Source organism: Lithobates pipiens, unplaced genomic scaffold, assembly GCF_037356315.1.
Source record: "Lithobates pipiens isolate NorthernLeopardFrog02 unplaced genomic scaffold, aLitPip1_a1.2 Scaffold_8, whole genome shotgun sequence".
Taxonomy (NCBI): Eukaryota; Metazoa; Chordata; class Amphibia; order Anura; family Ranidae; genus Lithobates; species Lithobates pipiens.
Genome location: NW_027507903.1, coordinates 592,557,788 through 592,580,235, shown reverse-complemented (window position 1 = coordinate 592,580,235; position 22,448 = coordinate 592,557,788). Strand labels below are relative to the sequence as shown.

At 44.1% G+C, this 22,448-nt stretch overlaps 1 protein-coding gene across 3 annotated transcripts in view; it reads left to right on the top strand.

Annotated features, from left to right (window-relative positions):
- Positions 1–22,448, top strand: part of LOC143961241 (complement C3-like) — a 649,911-nt gene that overhangs the window by 188,274 nt on the left and 439,189 nt on the right. For all 3 annotated transcript variants that reach the window (XM_077470478.1, XM_077470476.1, XM_077470477.1), the window contains 2 exons: positions 3,608–3,799; positions 10,126–10,287. In XM_077470478.1, the coding sequence (XP_077326604.1) occupies positions 3,608–3,799; positions 10,126–10,287 (354 nt within the window). The remainder of the gene's footprint in view (positions 1–3,607; positions 3,800–10,125; positions 10,288–22,448) is intronic.

The window sequence follows — 22,448 nt, the reverse complement described above, 5'->3', positions numbered from 1 at the left end:
AGCGATGCGAGTTCAGCCATACAGATAGTATGGCTGAATTCGCATCGCTCCCGCAGCAAACTCGCACGGGACCCTTTATTTGGTCCGCAGCAGAATCGGATCGCATGGGTGTTCACACAATGCGATCCAATTCTTGTGCGAGTGTGCAGATCGCACTGCGATATGCGGACGGATCTGGGGGTGTCATTAACATTTCATTGACACTCCCAGCCGTTCGCATAGGGCAGTGTGAACTGCCGGCGGGAGGCATGCAATGCGGGAAAACGCCGCGGATTTGCGGCGTTCCCGCATCGCTGTGGTGTGAACCTAGCCTAAAGGTGGATAAAGCACCTGGACCGGATGACATCCACGCATGGATCCTAAAAGAATTGAGCTCTGTAATTTCAAAGCCATTGTATCTAATTTTTAGGGACTCAATGATAGGAATAGTACCACTGGATTGGCGCAGGGTGAATGTGGTGCCTATATTTAAAAGGGGAACAAAGTCTTTACAAAGTAACTATAGACCTGTTAGTTTTACTTCTATACTGGAGCTAAAAAAAGATAATAAAAGACCACATAGACGAGTTCTTGCTGGAAAAAAAAACATTTTAAGCAACAGACAGCAAGGATTCATGAAAGACAGAAGTTGTCCGTCAAACCTGATTTCTTTTTATGAAAAGGCAAGTAAAACCTTGGACAGAAGGGTGGCTGTGGACGTGGTATAATTTGATTTTGTGATTTTGAAAAACCGTTTGATACAGTTCTACACACAAGGCTCATGTGTAAGGTAAAGACTTCAGGCTTGGAAATATCAGTTTGTAAATGGATAGAAAACTGGCTAAAAGACAGAATTCAGAGAGTAGTGGTTAATGATTCTTACTCTGAATTGTCTAAGGTTATCAGTGGTGTACCCCAAGGTTCAGTTACTTTTTAACATCTTTATAAATGATATTGGGCCTGGGATCAAAAGTAAAATTTCTGTCTTTGCAGATGACACCAAGTTATGCAGTGGAATAACATCCTTACAGGATGTCTCCAATTTACAAGCCGACCTCAATGCACTGTCGAATTGGGCGACTATGTGGCAGATGAGGTTTAATGTTGATAAATGTAAAGTTATTCACTTGGGGGCTAAGAATATGCATGCATCATACATGCTAGAGGGAGTATAACTGGGGAATCTGTAGTGGAGAAGGATCTGGGGGTTTTGGTAGATAATAAGCTCAATAATAGCATGCAATGTCAAGCTGCAGTTTCCAAAGCGAGCAAAGTCCTTTCTAGTATTAGGAGAGGTATGGACTCCAAAGAGAGAGATATAATTTTGCCCCTGTTCAAATCATTAGAAAGACCTCATCTGGAATATGCAGTTCAGTTTTGGGCACCAGTTCTCAAAAAGGATATCGGGGAACTGGAGAAAGTGCAGAGAAGGGCAACCAAACTGGTAAGAGGCATGGAGGAGCTCAGCTATGAGGAAAGATTAGAGAAACTGAATTTATTCACTCTTGAGGAGAATGAGGGGGGATATGATCAATATTTTCAAATATATAAGGGGTCCATATAGTGAACTTGGTGTTGAGTTATTCTCTGTAGGGTCAACACAGAGGACACAGGGCACTCTTTACGTCTACAACAAAAAAGATTTCATCTCCAAATACGGAAAGGTTTCTTCACAGTAAGAGCTGTGAAAATGTGGACTAGACTGCCTCCAGAGGTGGTTCTGGCTAGCTCAGTAGATTGCTTTAAGAAAGGCCTGGATTCCTAAATGTACATAATATAACTGGGTACTAGGTAAAGTTGATGATTGATGAAAATCTGATTGCCTCTCAGGGGATCAGGAAGGAATCTTTTCCCCTGGTGTAGCAAATTGGAGCATGCTCTACGGGTTTTTTTTGCCTTCCTCTGGATCAACTGGGGGTATAGGATTGGATATATGGGATTGTAAGATATTTTTATTTATTTATTTGTTTTTTATGGTTGAACTAGATGGACTTTTTTTCAACCTAATTATGTAACTATTAAAGTTCAGGGCCATCTCATCCTTGCAGCTTTCTGGTGCCTCCCCCTGGACTAGGTTTCAGAATACTCTAGAACTAGAGGATGGAGGTTAAGAGAAGCTGCCTTGAATATTTATGGAGACTTGGCCAATCCTCAGAGGTAGGCTGAGACCACTCCATAAATAGACATGGGCCATGTCAGCAGGGGCAGTCGGGGGGAAGATTGAAATATATTGTTGAGGAGGCTGTTGGTGGCCCTGAGGGATACCACCTATTCTGGATGTCCTAGATGTCCCTGATATTTTGCTGAAGTCAAGTTGGCACCCCATAACTTCCCACCCCTATACAAGTTATTAACCCTCTAATAAACAAAACAAAGCTATGGACTATTCTCTGATTTAGGGTGCTTGTGAAGATTCTGTGTGCCTGGCTGTGCAGGAGTGGGGGATCCAAGTTCATTCGCAGCTCCTTGGGTGTGTGCTACATAAATATTAATAAAAAAAAAAAAACCCTAACTCCTAAACTTAATATAACCTCTAATAACCCCCTAACATTAATATTAACCCCTAATCCTAATCCTAGCAAAATAAATAAATAACATAAATAAATGATCCCCTAACCATAAGCTTTAATCCAGGGGTCTCAAACTGGCAGCCCTCCAGCTGTTTTGAAACTACAAATCCCATCATGCATTGGTCGTGCTTGTAACTGTCAGCCTTGCAATGAAAAAAAAAAGTTTGAGACCCCTGCTTTAACCCCTAACCCCTTACAAACAAAAAGTTTAAAAATAAATAATTACAGTGGAACTTCGGATTGCAAGTAACGTGGTTAACGAGTGTTTTCCCAATACGAGCACTGCATTTCTAAAAGTTGTAACTTGCTTTGCGAGTGTTGTCTCGCAAAATGAGCACGATTCAGGCCAAAGCGTGTGCAGTACCACGTTTGGCCTGAAGTGGGGGGGCCGGAGCTGAGCAGCGTCTATCGCAGCCAATCGGCACCATTTGGAAATGCATGGAAAGGCCCGAGGACAGCTCGGCTGACCTCGGCAAACCTCGGGAATGGAGTCTTTCCGAGGTTTGCCGAGGTCAGCCGAGGTGTCCTCGGGCCTTTCCGCCCATTTCCAAGGCTCTCCGGCACCCACCAATGTGGAGCAAATTATTTTCATTTCCATTGACTTCAATGGGGAAACTCACTATGATATGCGAGTACTTTGGATTACGTGCATTCTCCTGGAATGGATTATGCTCGTAATCTAAGATTCCACTGTATAGATAAATAATAAAATGCTGAAAAACATAGCAACAAATGATAAAAATGGATGCTATTTGTCTCTATTGGCTAATAAAAAGTACCAAAGCTCAAAAACACTTTTAAAACACTGTAAAAAAAATACTCAAACGCCCATACAGATGCCTGAAAAAATGGGCAAAAAAACACCTTTAATAAGAAGATGCTCAGGTGTTAATGCGGGAAGAGAAAAGGTAAAAAAAACTCAAGAAATTTCTAACATATTGATCCATTTTCTAAAAAAGAAGAATAAATGTATGCACTTGAGACACAATAACTGATCTCCTAGTTCTTCAAAGTGTTTAGCAAAGATCTCATGTGATATTTTTTTTTTTACTTTACAGATACTGAATAAAGGTAGAATAATAAAAGCTGGAAGCCTTGTAAAACAAAGCCACACTATTATGACTGAGACACTTACAGTTACAAATGATCTTCTTCCATCCTTTCGTATTGTGGCATATTACGTGGTCGTTGGTTCAGAAGTCGTGGCTGATTCTGTCTGGGTTGATGTTGAAGATACATGTGCAGGAACCGTAAGATCTATCACTTGTTGACAATTAAAAAAAAACAAAAAACTTTCCTTTCCCTTTCTCATGTTCTGCATTGGATGGGTCAAACTGCTGCAGTTTACCATACAACACTTTTACAGCTAGGCAGCACAAGATACCTGATTTAACAGTTTTAACATTTAGGTTAAATTATTGTTGCATGTATGTAGCCAAGGGGTTGCTACAAAAGTAATTATGTTGAGTAGTTCATTGTTTAAGTAAGGGTTTGACTTCCTGTAGTGGCCGCTGAACTCTGTCAGGATTTTTCCTTCTGTTTAAGAAGCAAACAGTTATGCATTGTGGGATATGTATTTTGATGAGGAAGTGACTCATGTTGTTTAAATCAGTCTGGGGACTACAGGATCCACAATGCCAAGTCACAGGACAGCCTGCTGGGAGGAGAGATAAAAGGACAGGCGTGGCCTGCTTTTGGCCTCTCTGTACTCCATTCAACTGCCAACTGTGTGTGACCAGGACTGAGAGACTGCAGCCAACAGCGGAGAGCCGATCACCTGCCCCAGAGGGATCCTTGTGAACAGCCCTGCTAATTGGACAGGAGGCTGGCCTGGGCTTCAGAGCATTTGAAGCCATCAGCATTCTAGCCCACAGGGAGTCACAGCACGGCATGGGGACATCATTTTTACTAACAGAGGCACCAGGAGGAGATTCTGGACGGAGTCTGCCAGCCAGCTGGGATCCAATGGTGAGAGGGCACCTGCCCATCCAAGTAGTGACTGCAGTATTGCTGAGTGAGTTTCTTTCCTACAGACTGCTGCTGAGACCTGTAGTTCCACAGCTGCGGATCTGCTGCACCTGAGCATCTTACAACTAGACCTTGGGGCCTTGCTTTTCTCCTCCCATGCTGTAAGGTCAGTACTGTATTACTCACACATTAAAAGGAATTAACAAGCGGGAACAGTCTTCAGCTAAGCAACCAATAGCATTTTGTTGTTTGTTATTGCCTTTTTGTTTCTCTTGGATTACAAATAACTGCACAAGTCAACACTGCAGTATAATATCTGGCTAGCTGAAGACAAACTGTAAATTGAGGAAGATTCATCACTTTATTCCTTTACAAAGCTCTACTGCTCTACATTGGAGAATTGTTCTGAACTGCAACCTAGGGGGGGGGGGGCCATTTAGTGAAATATAGTTAGAACTTGCATTGTATTACTGTATACACGGTTTGTGAAATTTCTTTGTGCATTGGTCTGTGTGCTGAGGCCTCAGTGGGAAGGTATTCAATACATGTGTTAGAAGTATTGAAGAATTATCTCCTTGTGCACCTGTTCACATATACCCCCCCCCCCCCCCCCATCAGGTTGTTATTGGGTGCAAGTACATGATATATGTGCACTGAATAAGATTTTTTTTCAAACATAACCTGTGTTTATTCATCTTGGTCAATCATAACCTGTGTTCTATTATCTTTTATTCATACTCTTTGTGTTTATTATTTTTGCCTCAGTAAGCATATCTGAGTGGTTCAGTCTTAGGCCGCGTACACACGCGGGGACTGTTCGCTCAACTTTGTCCGCTGAACAGTGTTTCGGCGGACAGTCCGCTCGTGTGTGGGCTTTCAGCGGACAGTTTCAGCGGACAGTCTGCTGAACAAAGTTTTTCGGAAATTCCGAAAAACTGTCCGCTGAAACTCTGTTTCAGCGAACAGTCCCCTCGTGTGTAGGCTTGTTCGTCAAACTAAGTTCCGCGCATGCTCAGAAAGGATTTACACGCCGAAGTTTGCATTGCAGTGTATAGGACGTCGTATTTTTCGTCCTGTCGTACGTGCCGTTCACGTCATCGCGCACGGTTTCAGCGGACTGTTCGTTCGTCGTGTGTGGGCAAGTCCGTCCATGCTAATTTTGAGCGGACTGTCCGCTGAAACTGTTTGACGGACAAAGTTGAGCGAACAGTCCCCGCGTGTGTACGCGGCCTTAGAGTCCATTCACACAGGGGCAACACAACTTCCAGCGTGACAACGGGAGGCAACTTGGACACGACTTGAGTATGAATCACAGCGCGACTTGACTTTGTCACCCCCAGGCCAGGCGAATTTGGCTGTGGCCAATCACAGAATAATCAGCTCTCGAGGGGGAACTCCATGCCAAATTTTAAATAAAAAAACAGCATGGGTTCCCCTCCAAGAGCATACCAGGCCTGGTATGGATTTTAAGGGGAACCCCCTACGCCGCAAAAAATGGCAAAATCCATCCCACACCCTTATCCGAGCACGCAGCCTGGCTGGTCAGGGAAGGAGGTGGGGACGAGTGAGCACCCCCCCTTCCTGAACTGTACCAGGTCGCATGCTCTCAACATGGGGGGTGGGTGCTTTGGGGAAGGGGGGTGCCCTGCGCCCCCCCACCCCAAAGCACCTTGTCCCCATGTTGATGAGAACAAGGGCCTCGTCCCAACAACCCTGGCCGTTGTTTGTCGGGGTCTGCTGGCGGGGGGCTTATCCGAATCTGGGAGCCCCCTTTAATAAGAGGGCCCCCAGATCCTGGTCCCCCACCCTATGTGAATGAGTATGGGGTACATAGTACCCCAACCATTCACCTGAGGGAAAAAAAGTGTCAATAAAAAAAACACACTAGACAGGTTTTTAAAGTAATTTAATAGGCAGCACCGGGGGTCTTCTTCCGACTTCGGGTGTCTCTTCCGACTCATCCGCTCTCTATGGCTTCTTCTCCCGATCTCCGGCCTCTTCTCTGGTCTCTAGTTCTTCTGCCGGGCTCCTCCGCTATCTTCTTCCAGCTCTTTTACTAGCGGTGGCCCGGTCTTCTCTGTCCTTCTTCCGATGTTGACACAACACTCTCTCCCGCTGTAATGCCGTGTGCGACGTGCGCAATGACTTATATAGGAATGCTGCGCGGTCACTGGGTGATGTAACATGGTGAACCCACCCATTATGACGTTAAGTCCCAGAGCATGCTGGGACTGTGATGTCATCCAAAGCACCCCACCCCCCATTTTGAGGGCACATTGGACATCTTTCACACATTTTTGGGACCATTGTCATTTATACAGCAATCAGTGCTATACAAATGCACTGATTGCTGTGTAAAGACACTGGCAGTGAAGGGGTTAGCCAGGGGGTGGCAGTGTAGGAGTTAAGTGTGTTCTAGGGGCGTGTTACTAACTGGGGGGGGCTGGGCTTTGTGTTAGTGAACACTGATCTCTGCTCCAATCACAAGAAGCAGAGATCAGTGTCACTTGTTGCTAGGCAGAACAGGGAGATGCTGTTTACAACGGCATCTCCCCGTTCTCCTTCCCTGTGAGATGATCGCAGGTATCTCCATGGCGATCGAGTCCACGGGACCCGCGACCCGACTCACAGGGGTCCCAACCAGCATGCGTGCGAGCCGACGGCAGGGCGGAAAATTCAACTGTACACCATTTTGCCTGTCTATGCCATTCTGTCGATGTACATTGTCTTGCGCCGGTCGAGAATTGGTTAAATAGCCAGAGGGGGACTTCAACTGGGATCACGGGAAGTGACGTAACGCGTAGGATACCGGAAGTGACGTCTACACTCAGGGAATAGATAGAGTCCACTATGGTGGACTCTATCTATTCCCTGAGTGTATATGCTGACATTATCCAAGGAGGAATTTGATGGAGGACGGTGACGCTAGAGAAGTGTGAAGCTCCCCCTGTTTCTCTCCCAAATCCAAGTGTTCCCTACTAGAGGCTATTTTGCTGTATACCTTACAGCAGTAAGGTAATTACATGGTGTGCCCAGTATTAACACATGGAGATCACCCAAACAGAGAGAGTTGGCTTGGCACTGTAAACAAACACCTGCACTATTTGCATCTGGTTGTGATATTTCTAGGGCTGAAACAACTAATCGATTAATCGACAACTAATCGATTATGAAATGAATCGATTACTATTTTCATAATCGATTAATCGGCCAGTAACATAATGAGGTTAAAAAAAAACTAAAATGAACCCTTTATAGTACAAAAAGAGCAAATAATCACTACTGTAAATATTACTCACTGTACTACAGTAAAAAAAAGAAGCCCTTACAGTAGTGATTATCAGCTTTTTTCTACTATAAAGGGCTAATTTTAGCTTAACCCCATTATGTTAGTAAATGTCTTCGACCTGGTTTACATCTATGCGTTAGTGCTTTTTGCAGAAACTCACTACACAACAGTTCATTGACACGGTTTCCTATGGAACACGTTCACATCTGAAAGGGTCAGAGACTTTTAAACGCAAAATGGTGCTTTATTGGTTCAATATACTTCAATGGAGAAGCTTCAGAAAAGCATGTAATGAGTTTTTGCAGCAATTTGTGTTTTTTAATCTGCCCAAAAAAAAGGCAAAAATGCAAATTGCAGTAAAATCACATGCGCAAAAATCAAAACTTGCAGCAAAAAGCACTACAGAAACATATCAAAAGCCAACTGCATAAGTGTGTACTGAGCCTTATGCTGGCCACATGGATTCATTTTCAGATGAGAATATTCAAACGAAAAATCTTTGTACATTCGCTAAATGAAAGAATTTTGTTTGAAATTTTTCACTTGTTTTAACATTCTGTTTTTAAAATGAATGTCATTTCTGAACAAAAACCACATACAATTGTCTGAAAATTCCTTTGACTAAGAAGTTTTCTATTATTTCCAAATTTTCCCGTCACTGTGGTTGAAAATGAACATCAATTTGACCCACTTTTTTTTTAAAGGTTATTAAACGATTAATCGATTAATCGAAACAATAATCGGCCAACTAATCGATTATGAAAATAATCGTTAGTTGCAGCCCTAGATATTTCACTATACTATTCACGATTGGACTACTTACTGGTCACTTTGATTAAACCCAATTGGTTTTGAAACTGTTTTGCTACATGCACTTTAGCACCTTGTAATATCTTTTTTGTGGATCACTGTTTTACCACAACACTAGTGTCGCTGATATATGAATTATTCGTTTATTATTTTTAAGTTTAATTAGTTTAGATATGTTATGCACATATGCACTTTGCTTCATTTGCTTTTGACCTCAGTATCTAGATATGTTATGCACGTCTGCACTTTGCTTTATCTGTTCTTAGTTTGTATTTACACTATTATTTACACAATTTTATTCACGATACCTGCCTTTAAGATATAGGTTGTGTACTCAGTAATTGTTTTGCTCTATTTGGGAGCGCAACACCATTTTTACTTATTTATTCAGAGGAGAGCCAACTCCTAAAGTGTTTGCCGCACCCATTCAGATAGAATTTTGCTTCTTTATATACAGCGCAGGAGCCCCCATATATACATTCAGCAATGAGAGCTTGCTTACCTTTTGTGGTTGCCTTATTAATCTTAAAGGTATGGCAACACACCAGAAGCCAAAACTTGCTAATGGCATATGAAGAACCCCAGCGTGTGTTTGCACCAAATCCAACAGCCTGGTCTCTGGTGTATTACTGTGATAAAGAATGAATACACTTCCGCAAAAAAAAGCATAATTTCAACACATTAATTGCTATTTGCTATATATGTATGTGCCGTAGGTTGTGATCTTGAATTAGGGAACACACCTTGCATTTTCCATTTCATAAGAAAATGACATTATTAAAAACGTACCTTTTATTTATGCTTTAGTTTAAAGGTTGCATTTGCAAAGATGCCTTGATGTGATTTCAAATACAAAAGCATATAAAAAAAAAATATAAATATTAGTGTGTGTGTGTGTGTGTGTGTGTGTGTGTGTGTGTATATATATGTATATGTATATGTATTTATTTTTTCAAAACCTAAATGTGGATATAGTTAAATTAGGTAGTTTGTGCTTAGTAGGTATATAGTGTGCTTGGAAAATGTTGTACTGTTTAGTACACTGTCTTATGCCCTGTACACACAGTCGGACATTCCAACAACAAAATCCGTCAGATTTTGTCCTAAACTGGTGTTGCATACACGCGGTCGGACAAAGTTGGATTTTGTGATGACGTTCGTTCGTTACGAGGGGACTATGTTGAGGCTAGTAGCCAATAGCTTTGGTCTCGTAATTTGATCTGAGCATGCGTGGCACTTTGTCCGATCGGAATTCTCTACAATCGGAAAAAGTCAGATCTGATTTTTTTTGCCGGAAAATTTGAGATCCTGCTCTCAAATTTTTTCCGTCTGAATTTCAGACGGAAAAAGTGTGATAGAGCCCGCACACGATTGTATTTTCCGACAATATAATCCGATCGGACCTTTTCCTTCGGAATTTCCAACCGTGTGTACAAGGCATTACTCTTGTATTCTTTCCTGCACTATCTATATAATTATCTGAGGAGCTGCATTTTCTTTTTTACACAGCTGCAACTGACACCATACAGAGAATTAGACACAAGAGTTCAGGAACCTGGCAAAAACATGAAACTAAAGCTGAAGGCAGATCACCAGGCCCATGTGGGATTGGTGGCAGTAGATAAAGGGGTCTATGCAATAAACAACAAGTTAAAGATTTCCCAGAGCAAGGTATGTGGACTAAATGTTAAACATCATGTTATAATCATTGTAAAAGATGCAAGCTACAAAATTATGATTTGATTATGGTAAAGAGTGTTTAGATGTCAGCATCCCCCCTCGCTCCCCCCCCCCCCCCTTTTACTTACCTGAGCCCTCATTCTATCAAGCGTCATACATGTCTTCACCTCTTCTCTCCCAGTGCTGTCAATCAAAGTCAGTGACTAGGGAGAGGGTCCGAGTCCTGCTGTGTGTGTCAGCAGCGGAACACAGGTGTGAGCACGCACGAGTGCCTTCATGGAAAGTTGCTTCCCATGGGGGCACTGGACAGAGGGGGGGGGCCAGGAGCGCTGGCGGGGGACCCAAAAAGAGGAGGTTTGCAGCTGCTCTTTGCAATTCCATTGCACAAAGCAGGTACAAAATACCTTTACAATCACTTTACGTGGGCCATTGAAGACAGATTCTTGGAATGGGTATTTCTGTTACATACTTGTGTTTTCCTGGTTTTATTATAATACATATAGCTGTCAACAATATTTTTTTATTTGGAGATAAAATAATTGGTAAATATAGTCGCAACCCCCTCTCAACTTGTAGAAACAAATGTGCCCATTTGGGCCTTTGAAGTTTGACACCACTTGTATAGATAGCACATGATCAGTGATGTTAGTGATAAATATACACTATATTACCAAAAGTATTGGGACACTTGCCTTTACAAGCACATGAGCTTTAACCATCTCCCACCTGGCCACTGCACATAAACGGCCGGGTGATCACTTCCTCCTTCTGAGTGGACGTTCCTGAACATCCCCCAGAAGGAGCGGGATCATGTGGGTGCGCGCCCACACACGCGCGCGCGATTCTGATGTATGCGTGTCCCCAGGACACACTGCATCTCGGAACGGCAGGAGGGCACTCTGATTTGCCCTCCTAATTCACGTGATGGCTTTATCTAATCACAGCCATCATGATGTTAACAGCGGGGGGAAGTGATGTTAAATACGGGATTGCATGGCCTCGTGCCCACACAGCGGCACAATCCCAATCTGCTTGTGCCCCCCCCAGAGACATGACAGTGCTGCACAACAGGAGGGCTCTGTGGCTGGCCCTTCTGATCACATGACGACTGTGTACAATCACAGCCATCATATAATGTAAATAGAGCCGTTGTAACGGCTCGCATTGCTTCCTCTCTTCAAACAGAGCCTGCCAGTAAGGAGAGGAAGTGAAATCAGAAAGAATCAGTGAGTTTTTAGCTGGTTGTCTGCTTTATAACCCACTGATCACCCAGATAGTGTCCCCAAAACACAGTGTCAACACCTGTCATACAGCTGTCCCGGTGAACATCTGCCGGTGAACAACTGGCACAACTGGCCGCCAACATCTGGCACAACCTTCCGTTAGTACTTGCCACATCTGTCCATTATCACCTGCCACATCTGCCTGTGAACATCTACCACATCCCAGTCATCAACATCTGTAACACATCTGTCTGTTATAATCTGTGCATATCTGTCCACATGGCTAAAAGATTCTACAGTAGCATGGAACTCTCTCCGTCAGACTCGGATTGCAAATATGAGCCAGTGGAAAGCAGTGGTTCTGAAATGGAAACTGAGGAGGATAGAATACTAACAAAGAGGCTCAGGAGAAATGAGCCGGTGCAGGCATCCACCAGCAGCGCAGCACTCCAGGATAATATGCAGGCATCCACCAGCAGCGCAGCACTCCAGGATAATATGCAGGCATCCACCAGCAGCGCAGCACTCTAGGATAATATGCAGGCATCCACCAGCACCACAGCACTCCAAGACAATATGCAAGCATCCACCGGCAGCACAGCATTCCATGAAAGGCAGGCATCCACCAGCAGTTCTGCAACCTTCCTAGAGGATAGGCCAAATGCTAGCAACAGGGCGTACCATCCTCAATGAGGCAGGGCCCATACTAGCCTCCCAGATGTTCTAATGTATCCAACATGGCTGCCCGATATGTCAGAATCTGCAATAACCCTTTTTATAGCCCAGCCAGGCCCTCAGATACAGTCGAAAAATGTAACCCCAATTTATTATTTTCACTTATTTTTTACAGATCTCCTAAATTACATTGTGGAGTAGTGTAATCTATACACCAGCCAACATTTAGCCAACAATCAAATTCTTCATATGCCCACCCTTTTGTTTTGAAACCACTCACCGTGGAAGTCTTTTACATTTTCCTTGGCCTAACCCTCAACATGGTGCTGACAAAAAAAGCTACATGCCTACTGGTCTACCCACCCTATCCACCACATACCAGTCTATTTGTCATTTATGCCCAGAACCCATTACAAGATGATAATGAGGATTTTACATTTCAACAACAATGCCCAATGCCTTCCTCGAAATCATCCCGATAATGATAAATTGTTCAAAATCCGGCCCTTGATTGTTTTTGCTCCAGCTTCAAGTAGATGTTTACCCCTGATATAAATATTTGTGTAGATGATTCCCTAGTACACTTCATCAGATGACTTGGCATAAAGCAATACCTACCCAGTAAAAGAGCCAGATGTGGGATAACATTTTATAAGGCATGTGACAGGACCACAGGTTACACATAGAATTTTATAATTTATGAGGGAAAAGTCAGACAGCAAACCCCCCCTGGATGCCCTACCTACTTGGGAACAAGTGGCAAAATTGTCTGGCATCTGATCAAACTATTGCTTGCGAAAGGTTACCACTTATATGTAGACAATTTCTACATGAGTCTACCACTTTTCTATACAGAAAGAAGACTGTAGCCTATGGGACAGCATGGACCAATCTCCCACAGAAATTGGTCGCCAAGAAATTGAAAAGGGGGAAATGGTCAATATGAAAAATGAAAAGTTACTAGCACTGAAGTGGAGAGATAAAAGAAGAGATGTCTACATCCTTTCCACAATGCATGATGACACCTTGGTGGAACTGCAGAGAAGAGGCCCATCCAGAAGCCAAAATGTGTTCATGAATACAACCTTTACATGGGGGGGTGAAAATTAACAACCAGCCGATTCAGCCCTACTTGGCCACCAGGAGATCACATGTTTTGGTACAAGAAAGTCACCATTCACCATTTAATGCAACTAGCCCTGTTAAATTCGTATGTTATTTTTTCTAAGTGCACCCAAAGTTCCCTAACCTATCTAAAATTTCGGTAAGACTTTATCACAGCCCCTCTCTATCCCCATGGCCAAGCCCCTCAATGAAATCGCTCCGATACATTAGCCAGACTCCATGAAATGCACTTTCCCGAAATCCTCCCTCTTATTCAAACAGGTCACAAACCCCCCCAAAAAAGTGTGTGTTCTAGTAGAGGAATTTGCCGTGAAACCTGATACTACTGTCCCCAATGTCCCTCCCAGCCAGGCCTCTGTATTGGAGAGTGCTATCAGAGCTATCACACTTCACTACACTATTAGTTAAGTGAAGATGATTTTTTTCCATTTCCCACTATCTGCTATTTCTGTGAATGACCCGGACTTTTTAGTGAATATGCCCATGCCAATCATGTTTCTGCCTTTCACATGAATTGACCTTGGCCTGTTAAATCACCATGCTTTTTGCCTGCCTCCTGAACTGATCATTTTCCGAGGGGAGAAAACGTTTTTCTCCGGGTTTTTGTTTTCTCGGATTAGGGTCTGGAGACTCTGAGGCTTTGTAGAGATTTGGGTGGGAAGAAGCCTCTACTCCTGTCCTCAGGTCTTACCTGACCAAGGCCTAAATGTTATAGTGCTGCCTGCTGCCACCTGAACCGGTCATGCCTTTGTCTGCCACCTGAACCGGTCATGCCTTTGCCTGCCGCCTGAACTGGTCATGCCTTTGCCTGCCGCCTGAACTGGTCATGCCTTTGCCTGCCGCCTGAACCGGTCATGCCTTTGCCTGCCGCCTGAACCGGTCATGCCTTTGCATGCCGCCTGAACCGGTCATGCCTTTGCCTGCCGTCTGAACCGGTCATGCCTTTGCCTGCTGCCTGAACCGGTCATGCCTTTGCCTGCCGCCTGAACCGGTCATGCCTTTGCCTGCCGCCTGAACCGGTCATGCCTTTGCCTGCCGCCTGAACCGGTCATGCCTTTGCCTGCCGCCTGAACCGGTCATGCCTTTGCCTGCCGCCTGAACCGGTCATGCCTTTGCCTGCCGCCTGAACCGGTCATGCCTTTGCCTGCCGCCTGAACCGGTCATGCCTTTGCCTGCCGCCTGAACCGGTCATGCCTTTGCCTGCCACCTGAACCGGTCTTGCCTTTGCCTGCAGCCTGAATTGGCCATACCTTTGCCTGCCACCTGAACTTTCCATGACTCTGCCTGCCACCTGAACTGCCTGCTAAACCATGGACTTATCCATATCTCTGTCTGGTGACTGGACAATTCCTGGATATTTCTTTTGGCTGTCTGGACCAATGCTTTGACTGCTCTGGGATGATATTGCTGCCTGCTAAAACCACAGCTAAATCTTTTTTTTTTTTTTTTTTACCTTTTGCTCAGCAGAATGTATTTTGGGGTGAAACTCTTGGTGTGTACATGCTATGTGTTGGAAGCCTGAAGTTGCTACTTGCATGTTGGGCCTATGTATGTGGCCAGGCTGCTGAAAAGTCTCACACATGGGCGTATCGCCATATTCAAATGTATTTTGGGGTGTCATTTTTGCTATGTACATGCTGTGTGTTAGAAAGACCTTCTAAATTGACAACTTTGTGAGAAAAAAATGTTTTCATTTTTTTTCCACAGTTTCCAAAAACTTGTGAAAAGAAATGACACATTCAAAAGACTCATTATGCCTCATAGAATATACATTGGGGTGTTTTCTTTCCAAAATTGGGTCATTTTGTGGGCAATTTCATTGTCCTGGTTCTTCAGAGCCTTCAAAAATGTGATGGGCCTCTGTATGTGGCCAGGCTATGGAAAAGTCTGGCATATGGTGTATCACCATACTCAGGACAAATAGGAAAATGTACTTTGTGTAATTGCAGGTATGCTTGCACCATGTGTGAAAAATAACTTGTAAATATGACAATTTTGTGAAGGGGAAAAAAGTGTGTGTGTATATGTGTATATATTTGTATATATATATATATATATATATATATATATATATATATATATATATATATATTACACACACACACACGCACACACGCACACACGCACACAAACCAATACCTCAGACTATCTTCTTTCCAAAAGGGGTCATTTGGGAGGTATTTGCACTGTCCTGACATTTTAGGACCTCAAGAAATTAGATATTAGGCTATCAGTGCATCAGGATTGATCAATTTTCAATAATGCGTAGTATAGATTGTAGACTCAATAACTTTCACACAAACCAATTATCATACACTTATCAGGATTTTTTTTTTTACCGACATGTAGCAGAATACATTTCGGCCTAGATGTTATTGGATTTCTTTTAACCACTAGCCTACCATCCACCGTCAAATGAAGGCAGGAAGGTAAGGCTCTTGTTCTGGGCGAACGTCATATGACGTGAGCCCATTTAAACAGGGCATGCATGTGATCGTGTGCACGTAGCCCTGTACTGTCGGTGATGGTATGTCACTGAGACACCGCTCATCACCAACAGGGGTGAACAGTGGCTGTTTACCACGTGATCAGCCATGATGAAGTCAGGGCTGATCACCGGTTGTACCACCCCACTTTGCACGGCGCATGTGCGCGATTGGGAGAGCGCTACGTGTGCCGTGCACATCATTGGCGTGTTCCAGGGAACACTGCTCCTTACCGACGGTAGTAAACAGTCATTGGCCAGTGGCTGTTTACCATGTGATCGGCTGTGATCCTTTCACAGCTGATCACTAAATGTCAACAAACCGCGGTAACGAGATGTTATAGGATTCTCCTCCTCATACAACAATCGTGTGTGAGAAGGAGATTGCGGTAACATCTCGTTACCACCTACAGTGTACACCAACACACACTGATTGCCCCCCCAATAAAGAGGACGTGTCACCACCTATCTGAGTACCTCTCACAGTCCAGAGTACCTGAATACCTGTTACAGTCCATCTGAGTACCTGAGTACCTGTCAGTCCATCTGAGTACCCGAGTACCTGTCACAGCCCATCAGAACACCCGGGTACCTGTCACAGTCCATATGAGTACTGAGTACCTGTCACCGCCCTTCATTGTACCTGAATACCAGTCACCAGGCCATCATAGTACCCGAGTACCTGTCGCCAGGTCATCAGAGTACCTGTCGCCAGGCCATCAGAGTACCTGTCGCCAGGCCATCAGAGTACCTGTCGCCAGGCCATCAGAGTACCTGTCGCCAGGCCATCAGAGTACCTGTCGCCAGGCCATCAGAGTACCCGAGTACCTGTCGCCAGGCCATCAGAGTACCCGAGTACCTGTCGCCAGGCCATCAGAGTACCCGAGTTCCTGTCGCCAGGCCATCAGAGTACCCGAGTACCTGTCGCCAGGCCATCAGAGTACCCGAGTACCTGTCGCCAGCCCATCAGAGTACCCGAGTACCTATCTGCAGCCCATGCCTCATAGAATATATGTTGGGGTGTTTGCTTTCCAAAATTAGGTCATTTTGTGGGTAATTTCACTGGGCTGGTGCTCAAGGACCTTCAAAAGTGTGATGGGTAGGAATGAAATGAGATGTGTAATTTATTCTCCTAGAACGCCTGAAGATACTACTTCAATGTTGGTCCTCTGTATGTGGCCAGGCTGTAGTATTGCCATACTCTGGAAGAGTAGCAGAATGTGTTTTGGGGTGTCATTTTTGCTATATACATGCTATGTCCTGGAAATATCTTATAAATTGACAGCTTTGTGTCAAAAAAAATAAAGTTTTCATTTTTTTTCCACGTTTTCCAAAAACTTCTGGAAAAAAACAAACCATTCAAAAGACTCATTCTGCCTCATAGATTATACGTTGGGGTGTTTGCTTTCCAAATAACATGATAATTTGACAATTTTGTAAAAAAAAAAATCTTCATTTTGCAAAGGATTGTGGGAAAAAAATACAAGTTAAAAAATCGCACCATGCTACTTACCTTGGAATGTCTACTTTCTAAAAATTGGTCATTTGGGGGGTATTTGTACTTTACTGACTTGTTAGGGTCCTTTCACGTGGGGCGGATCAGTGCTGATCCGCCCTGTGGGGATCGCCGGAGCGACCTCCGCTGAGCAGGAAGATGACAGGTCTGTCTTTGCACACTGAGCAGGGACGGACCTGTCACAGCGCTGCTCTCCCCGATCGGAGATTGGGTGACGACGGACCGCAGTGTCCGTCGTCACCCGATCCGATGACGGATGGAAAAATAGCTTTTTCGGATCAGATGTCAGTGGACATGTCACCGCTGACATCCGACGCTCCATAGAGCTCTATGGAGCATCCGTTCAGTTCCGCCTGAAAAACTGACAGGCGGACCTGAACGGATCAGTAGTGTGAAAGAGGCCTTAGCGTCTCAAGAAATGAGATACGCCTGATGTACTGAAAGCCTGATCAGATGCAGTACATTTTCTTGTGATTGGCACCATAGTTTGTAGACTCTATAACTTTCACAAAGCCCAAATAATATACACTAATCTGGGTTATTTTTACCAAAGATATGTAGCAGTACAAATTTTGGCCAAAATTTATGAAGAAAAATTACTAATTAGCAAAATTTTATGACAGAATCAAAGAAAAAAACATTTTTTTTTCACAAAATGTATGGTCTTTTTTTATTTATAGCACAAAAAATAAAAAACGACTAGTGATTAAATACCACCAAAAGAAAGCTCTATTTGTGTGAAAAAAAGGACGCAAGTTTCATATGGGTACAGTGTTGCATGACTGAGTAATTGTCATTCAATCTGTAAGAGCGCTGAAAGCTGAAAATTGGTCTGGACAGGAAGGGTTGTAAGGGCACTGCATTGAGGTTAAAACATAAAGTAGAAAATTTGGGGTGGGGGGTTCAAAATATTTGCTCTTTTTACGCTAATCACAAAAAATAAAAAATAAACTATGGTGAATAAATACCAACAAAAGAAAGCTGACATGAAAATGACAAAAAATGTATTGGGTACAGTGTAGCATGACTAAGTAATTGTTATTCTCAAGCCACGTACACACGGGCAGACTGTATGGCCTACTTAGTCCGTCAGACAATCCGAAGGACAGTCCGTCCTACTTTCGAATGAACGGACTTGACCACACACGGATGAACAAACAGTCCGTCAAAAGCTTGCGCGATGACGAATACAGCACGTACGACAGGACTAGAAATAGGAAGTCCAATACACAGCAATGCAACCTTCCGCCGTGTAAATCCTTTCTGAGCATGCGCCCTACTTAGTCCGTCGAACTAGCCTACTGACGAGCGGATTGTCCGCTGAAACCAAAGTATGACGGACAGTATTTCGGAAATTCCGAAATACTTAGTCCGCCAGACTGCACGCTGAAAAAGTCCGCTGAAGCCCACACACGAGCGGACCGTCCGCTGAAATGTGTTTCGACGGACTAAGTTGGCCAGACAGTACGCCCGTGTGTACGCGGCATCAGTGCGAGAGCACTGAAAGCTGAAAATTGGTCTGGGAAGGAAGAGGGTGAAAGTGCCCATTATTGAGGTGGTTAATGTCATCCCAGCCATAGGGTTCAATATTGAGTTGGCAGTGTTATTTTTTTTTTTTTTTAACTCTTGCAAACAACTCAACTCTTTGAGACACTTTTCATTACAAAAATTTAATATTTAAAAAAAATGTATTAAATATACATAACATATTGTATACATGACTAAACATAATAATAAATGTTTACTTCAACCTATAATATATGAACAAAAGTTTTTTTTGTTTTGGATTTTGTCCGACGGATTTTGTCCGAAACTGTTGCATACACGCGATTGGACGAAGTTGTCGGAAAATCCGATCGTTCAGAACGTGATGACGTTATTTCGTTACGACGGGACTATGTTCTGAGCATGCGTGGCACTTTGTCCGATCGGAATTCTCTACACATGATCTGAGTATGTCCGATCGGAGCATTTTGTCGGAAAATATTTCTGGCAAGTTGGAAAATTTGGTCCAACGGATATTCCGATGGAAACAGTCCGATGCAGACCACACACAGTCGGAATATGCGTCAAAACGCTCAGATCGGACACATTCCGTCTGAATCTCCGATCGTGTGTACAAGGGCTAAGACAACCATGGTTGTCCAAAGAGCAGCACTTTACGTTTCCCCTCACATAGAGCCTACTATGGAAAGCAATCCAGGCCTGGTCCTTAAACTTCAAGGGAATCCGCTTAGAATTTATCAAATGTAAACCCTCCCTCATAATATAACCTAGGAAATCCCTTAAGGCCAGCAGTGCCGGGACAAGGTCATTTGGTGCCCAGGGCGAAGATGGCAAACTGCGCCCGCCCCCCCCAATGTAAACAAAGATTCAGTGCGTTGCAGGGAAAATAAAAAAAGTGATAATTCATACACACGTAGCTGCCACCCCATAGCAGTATATGTACTGTGATGGGTCGGCAAGTGGTTATTTAACAATGATATTTGTAATATGTATCAAATAATACGAACATCTAAAGCAGCCACAAACTCTACTGTGAGATATAACAGTCCCAAATCATAAATTCATAAAACAGAGTTGCGCTAATTAATATTGAGTCAAGTCACCAGTGATAAAAACAAAGTCCCAATGTGATAAATAAAAGTTCTTTGGTAACATCTGCCAACCTTCACTTGAGTGATCCTGTGACAGTCACCTCCACCATAGATAAAGTGCTTGCTTACCAGATTGCACGGGCGTCCTATCGGGGAAGGTCAGAGACACTAAACCCAGCCAGGTACTTTGAAAGAACCCCTTATGGCAAGTGGATCCACCATCCAGGAAAAAATATCACAGGCCCCAAAATACAAAAAGGCTTACTAGCCATACTGTAAAAATCTTTAAAAACTTTATTTAAAGTATATAATTTAGCTTTTACTGCGATTAGTCAGCCAGCTTGTTTTGATCCTAATGTGATTACATGTGATAGGTGGTCCATGCAATCTAGTAATTGGGACTTTGTTCTTATCACTGGTATTTGACCCAATTTGTAATATACAGCATGGGGGGGGGGGGTTAATGTATTGCCATTGGTCACTAATGCATTAGTGATCAGTAACAGTCAATTAACCCCTTTGTGCTGCATTAGTGGCACCAGTGTCAGTGTTAATTTACACTAACATTGGTGCCACCACTGCAGCACAAAGGGGTTAATTAACTGACACTGGTCACTAATGCATCAGTGGCCAATGGCAATACATTAACCCCATCATGCTGTATGATACTGAAATTTAATACCGTTGGTAATTAACCTCCCCTCAGCCACTTCCACCACCCCAAATCTATAGAGTTAATTAAGCTGCAATCATCTGCTTACTTGTGTGATACACATTGCAGTCATGCAGTGTTTAGTTCTTCCTCCTCGGCTCCTCTTGGTCACAGCACCAGGAGCAGTCTATGATGCTCCTCTGAGTCCTCCCATCCCGCCTCCCATCATCGCCAGCCTCTCAGTGAGTGACGTCAAGCCGGACCTGCCGGAACTATGAAAAGCTTGTGCCGGGTGCAGAAGCGCACTCGGCACATCGTTGCAACTGCAACTATTAGCGGCTGGTGTGTACAGTCGCACACACAATTCCAGACAGTTTTTAGAAGCCCACTTCATCTGCGCCCCCTTCCCTGCAGTAAACTGTACCGCCCAGAGCATCTGCCCCTTCCGCCCCTGCCTTGTACCGGCCCTGAAGGCCAGTACCAACAATCTTCTCACCCAGGAATCTCCTAGGACCATCTAAGAATTTTCATGCTCGGGACAACATAAGCCAGGAGCCAACAATGCTTGACCCTTAGGCTGCCCTGAAAAGGCCTAAAACAGATCTGGAAAATACCTACCCATCCAGGTGGTCTCTCTGCTAGCATGTTACCAAAATTATGTTTCAAAAACATCAGAGAGAAAAACACCACTGGGCTGACCATCCCTAGGGCATTCTTCCTCCTAGATAGGCAAGTCTATCTGCTTCACACGATTCAGCCTGTTCTCTCAAAATTACTGGAAGAAACAAATATAAATCCTGGTATAGAAGTTGACATACAGAAAGGTAGAAATCAGGTAGGTCTTAATCAAGTCCACCCTTTCCCCCCTTCCAGTATTTCACCTTGACATCAGTATCATTCATCCTGGCTTCCCAGTTTGACTTATTGTAATCCTCAGGGCCAAATTTGATGCCTAATACTTTGATTTTCTGCTGAGGCCTCGGGAAGGTGTCTGGAAGTGCAAAGCTCTCACCTCCCTCGCTTATCCAAAACCCTTCACTTTTATCACAGTTGACCTTGGAGCCTGATGTCTCGGAAAAATGTTCTAGCACTGAGACCACCTTCTGTGCCTCCTCTGTCCCAGAGATAAAAGACAGAAATGTCATCAGCATAGGCTACAACCCTCAACGGCTTTTCACCAGCATTGGCCACCGGCACCCCACACAACAGTCCATTCTCTAGCCTTCTGACGAAGGGGTCAATTGCGAACACATATAGCAAAGGACTCAGCGGACATCCCTGGCGCACCCCCAAACCAACTCTGAAGAGCTGTCCAACCCAACCATTAACAAGCAAGAAGCTATCTGCCTCTCTGTACAAAGTCTTAAGCCATGCAATAAACCCACCCTCCAGGCCATACTTGTTAAGGAGAAGCCAGAGGTAATGATTAGGGATGAGCTTTGAGTCCGAGTCGAACCCATGTTCGACTCGAACATCGCCTGTTCATTTGTTCATCGTATTGCAAACGTTATGGGCCGTTTGTGCCAAATTCAAGTGGTGCTTCACGGTCCATAATTCCCTGCGGCATCGCAGTGCATTGCTGGCTGATGATTGGCCAAGCATGCACTATGGCCCGCATCTGGCAGTCATGCTCCCCCAGCTGTAGCATACTGCCAGGTTTGCTCCAGTAATGGAGGAAGGGGATGATGAGGTCACTGACTCCACGTGGGTGCCTGATAGGAGAGAGGAGGAGGAGGAGGCACATCTTCAACGAGGCAGGATGCCCTCCAGGGTCAGCTTAAGGGCAGCACACCGACTGCATCAAACTGCTGCTATTTGCAACATATGTCTCAAGCGCATCTCGCGTGGCCAAAACATCACCCGCTTGGCCACCACATGC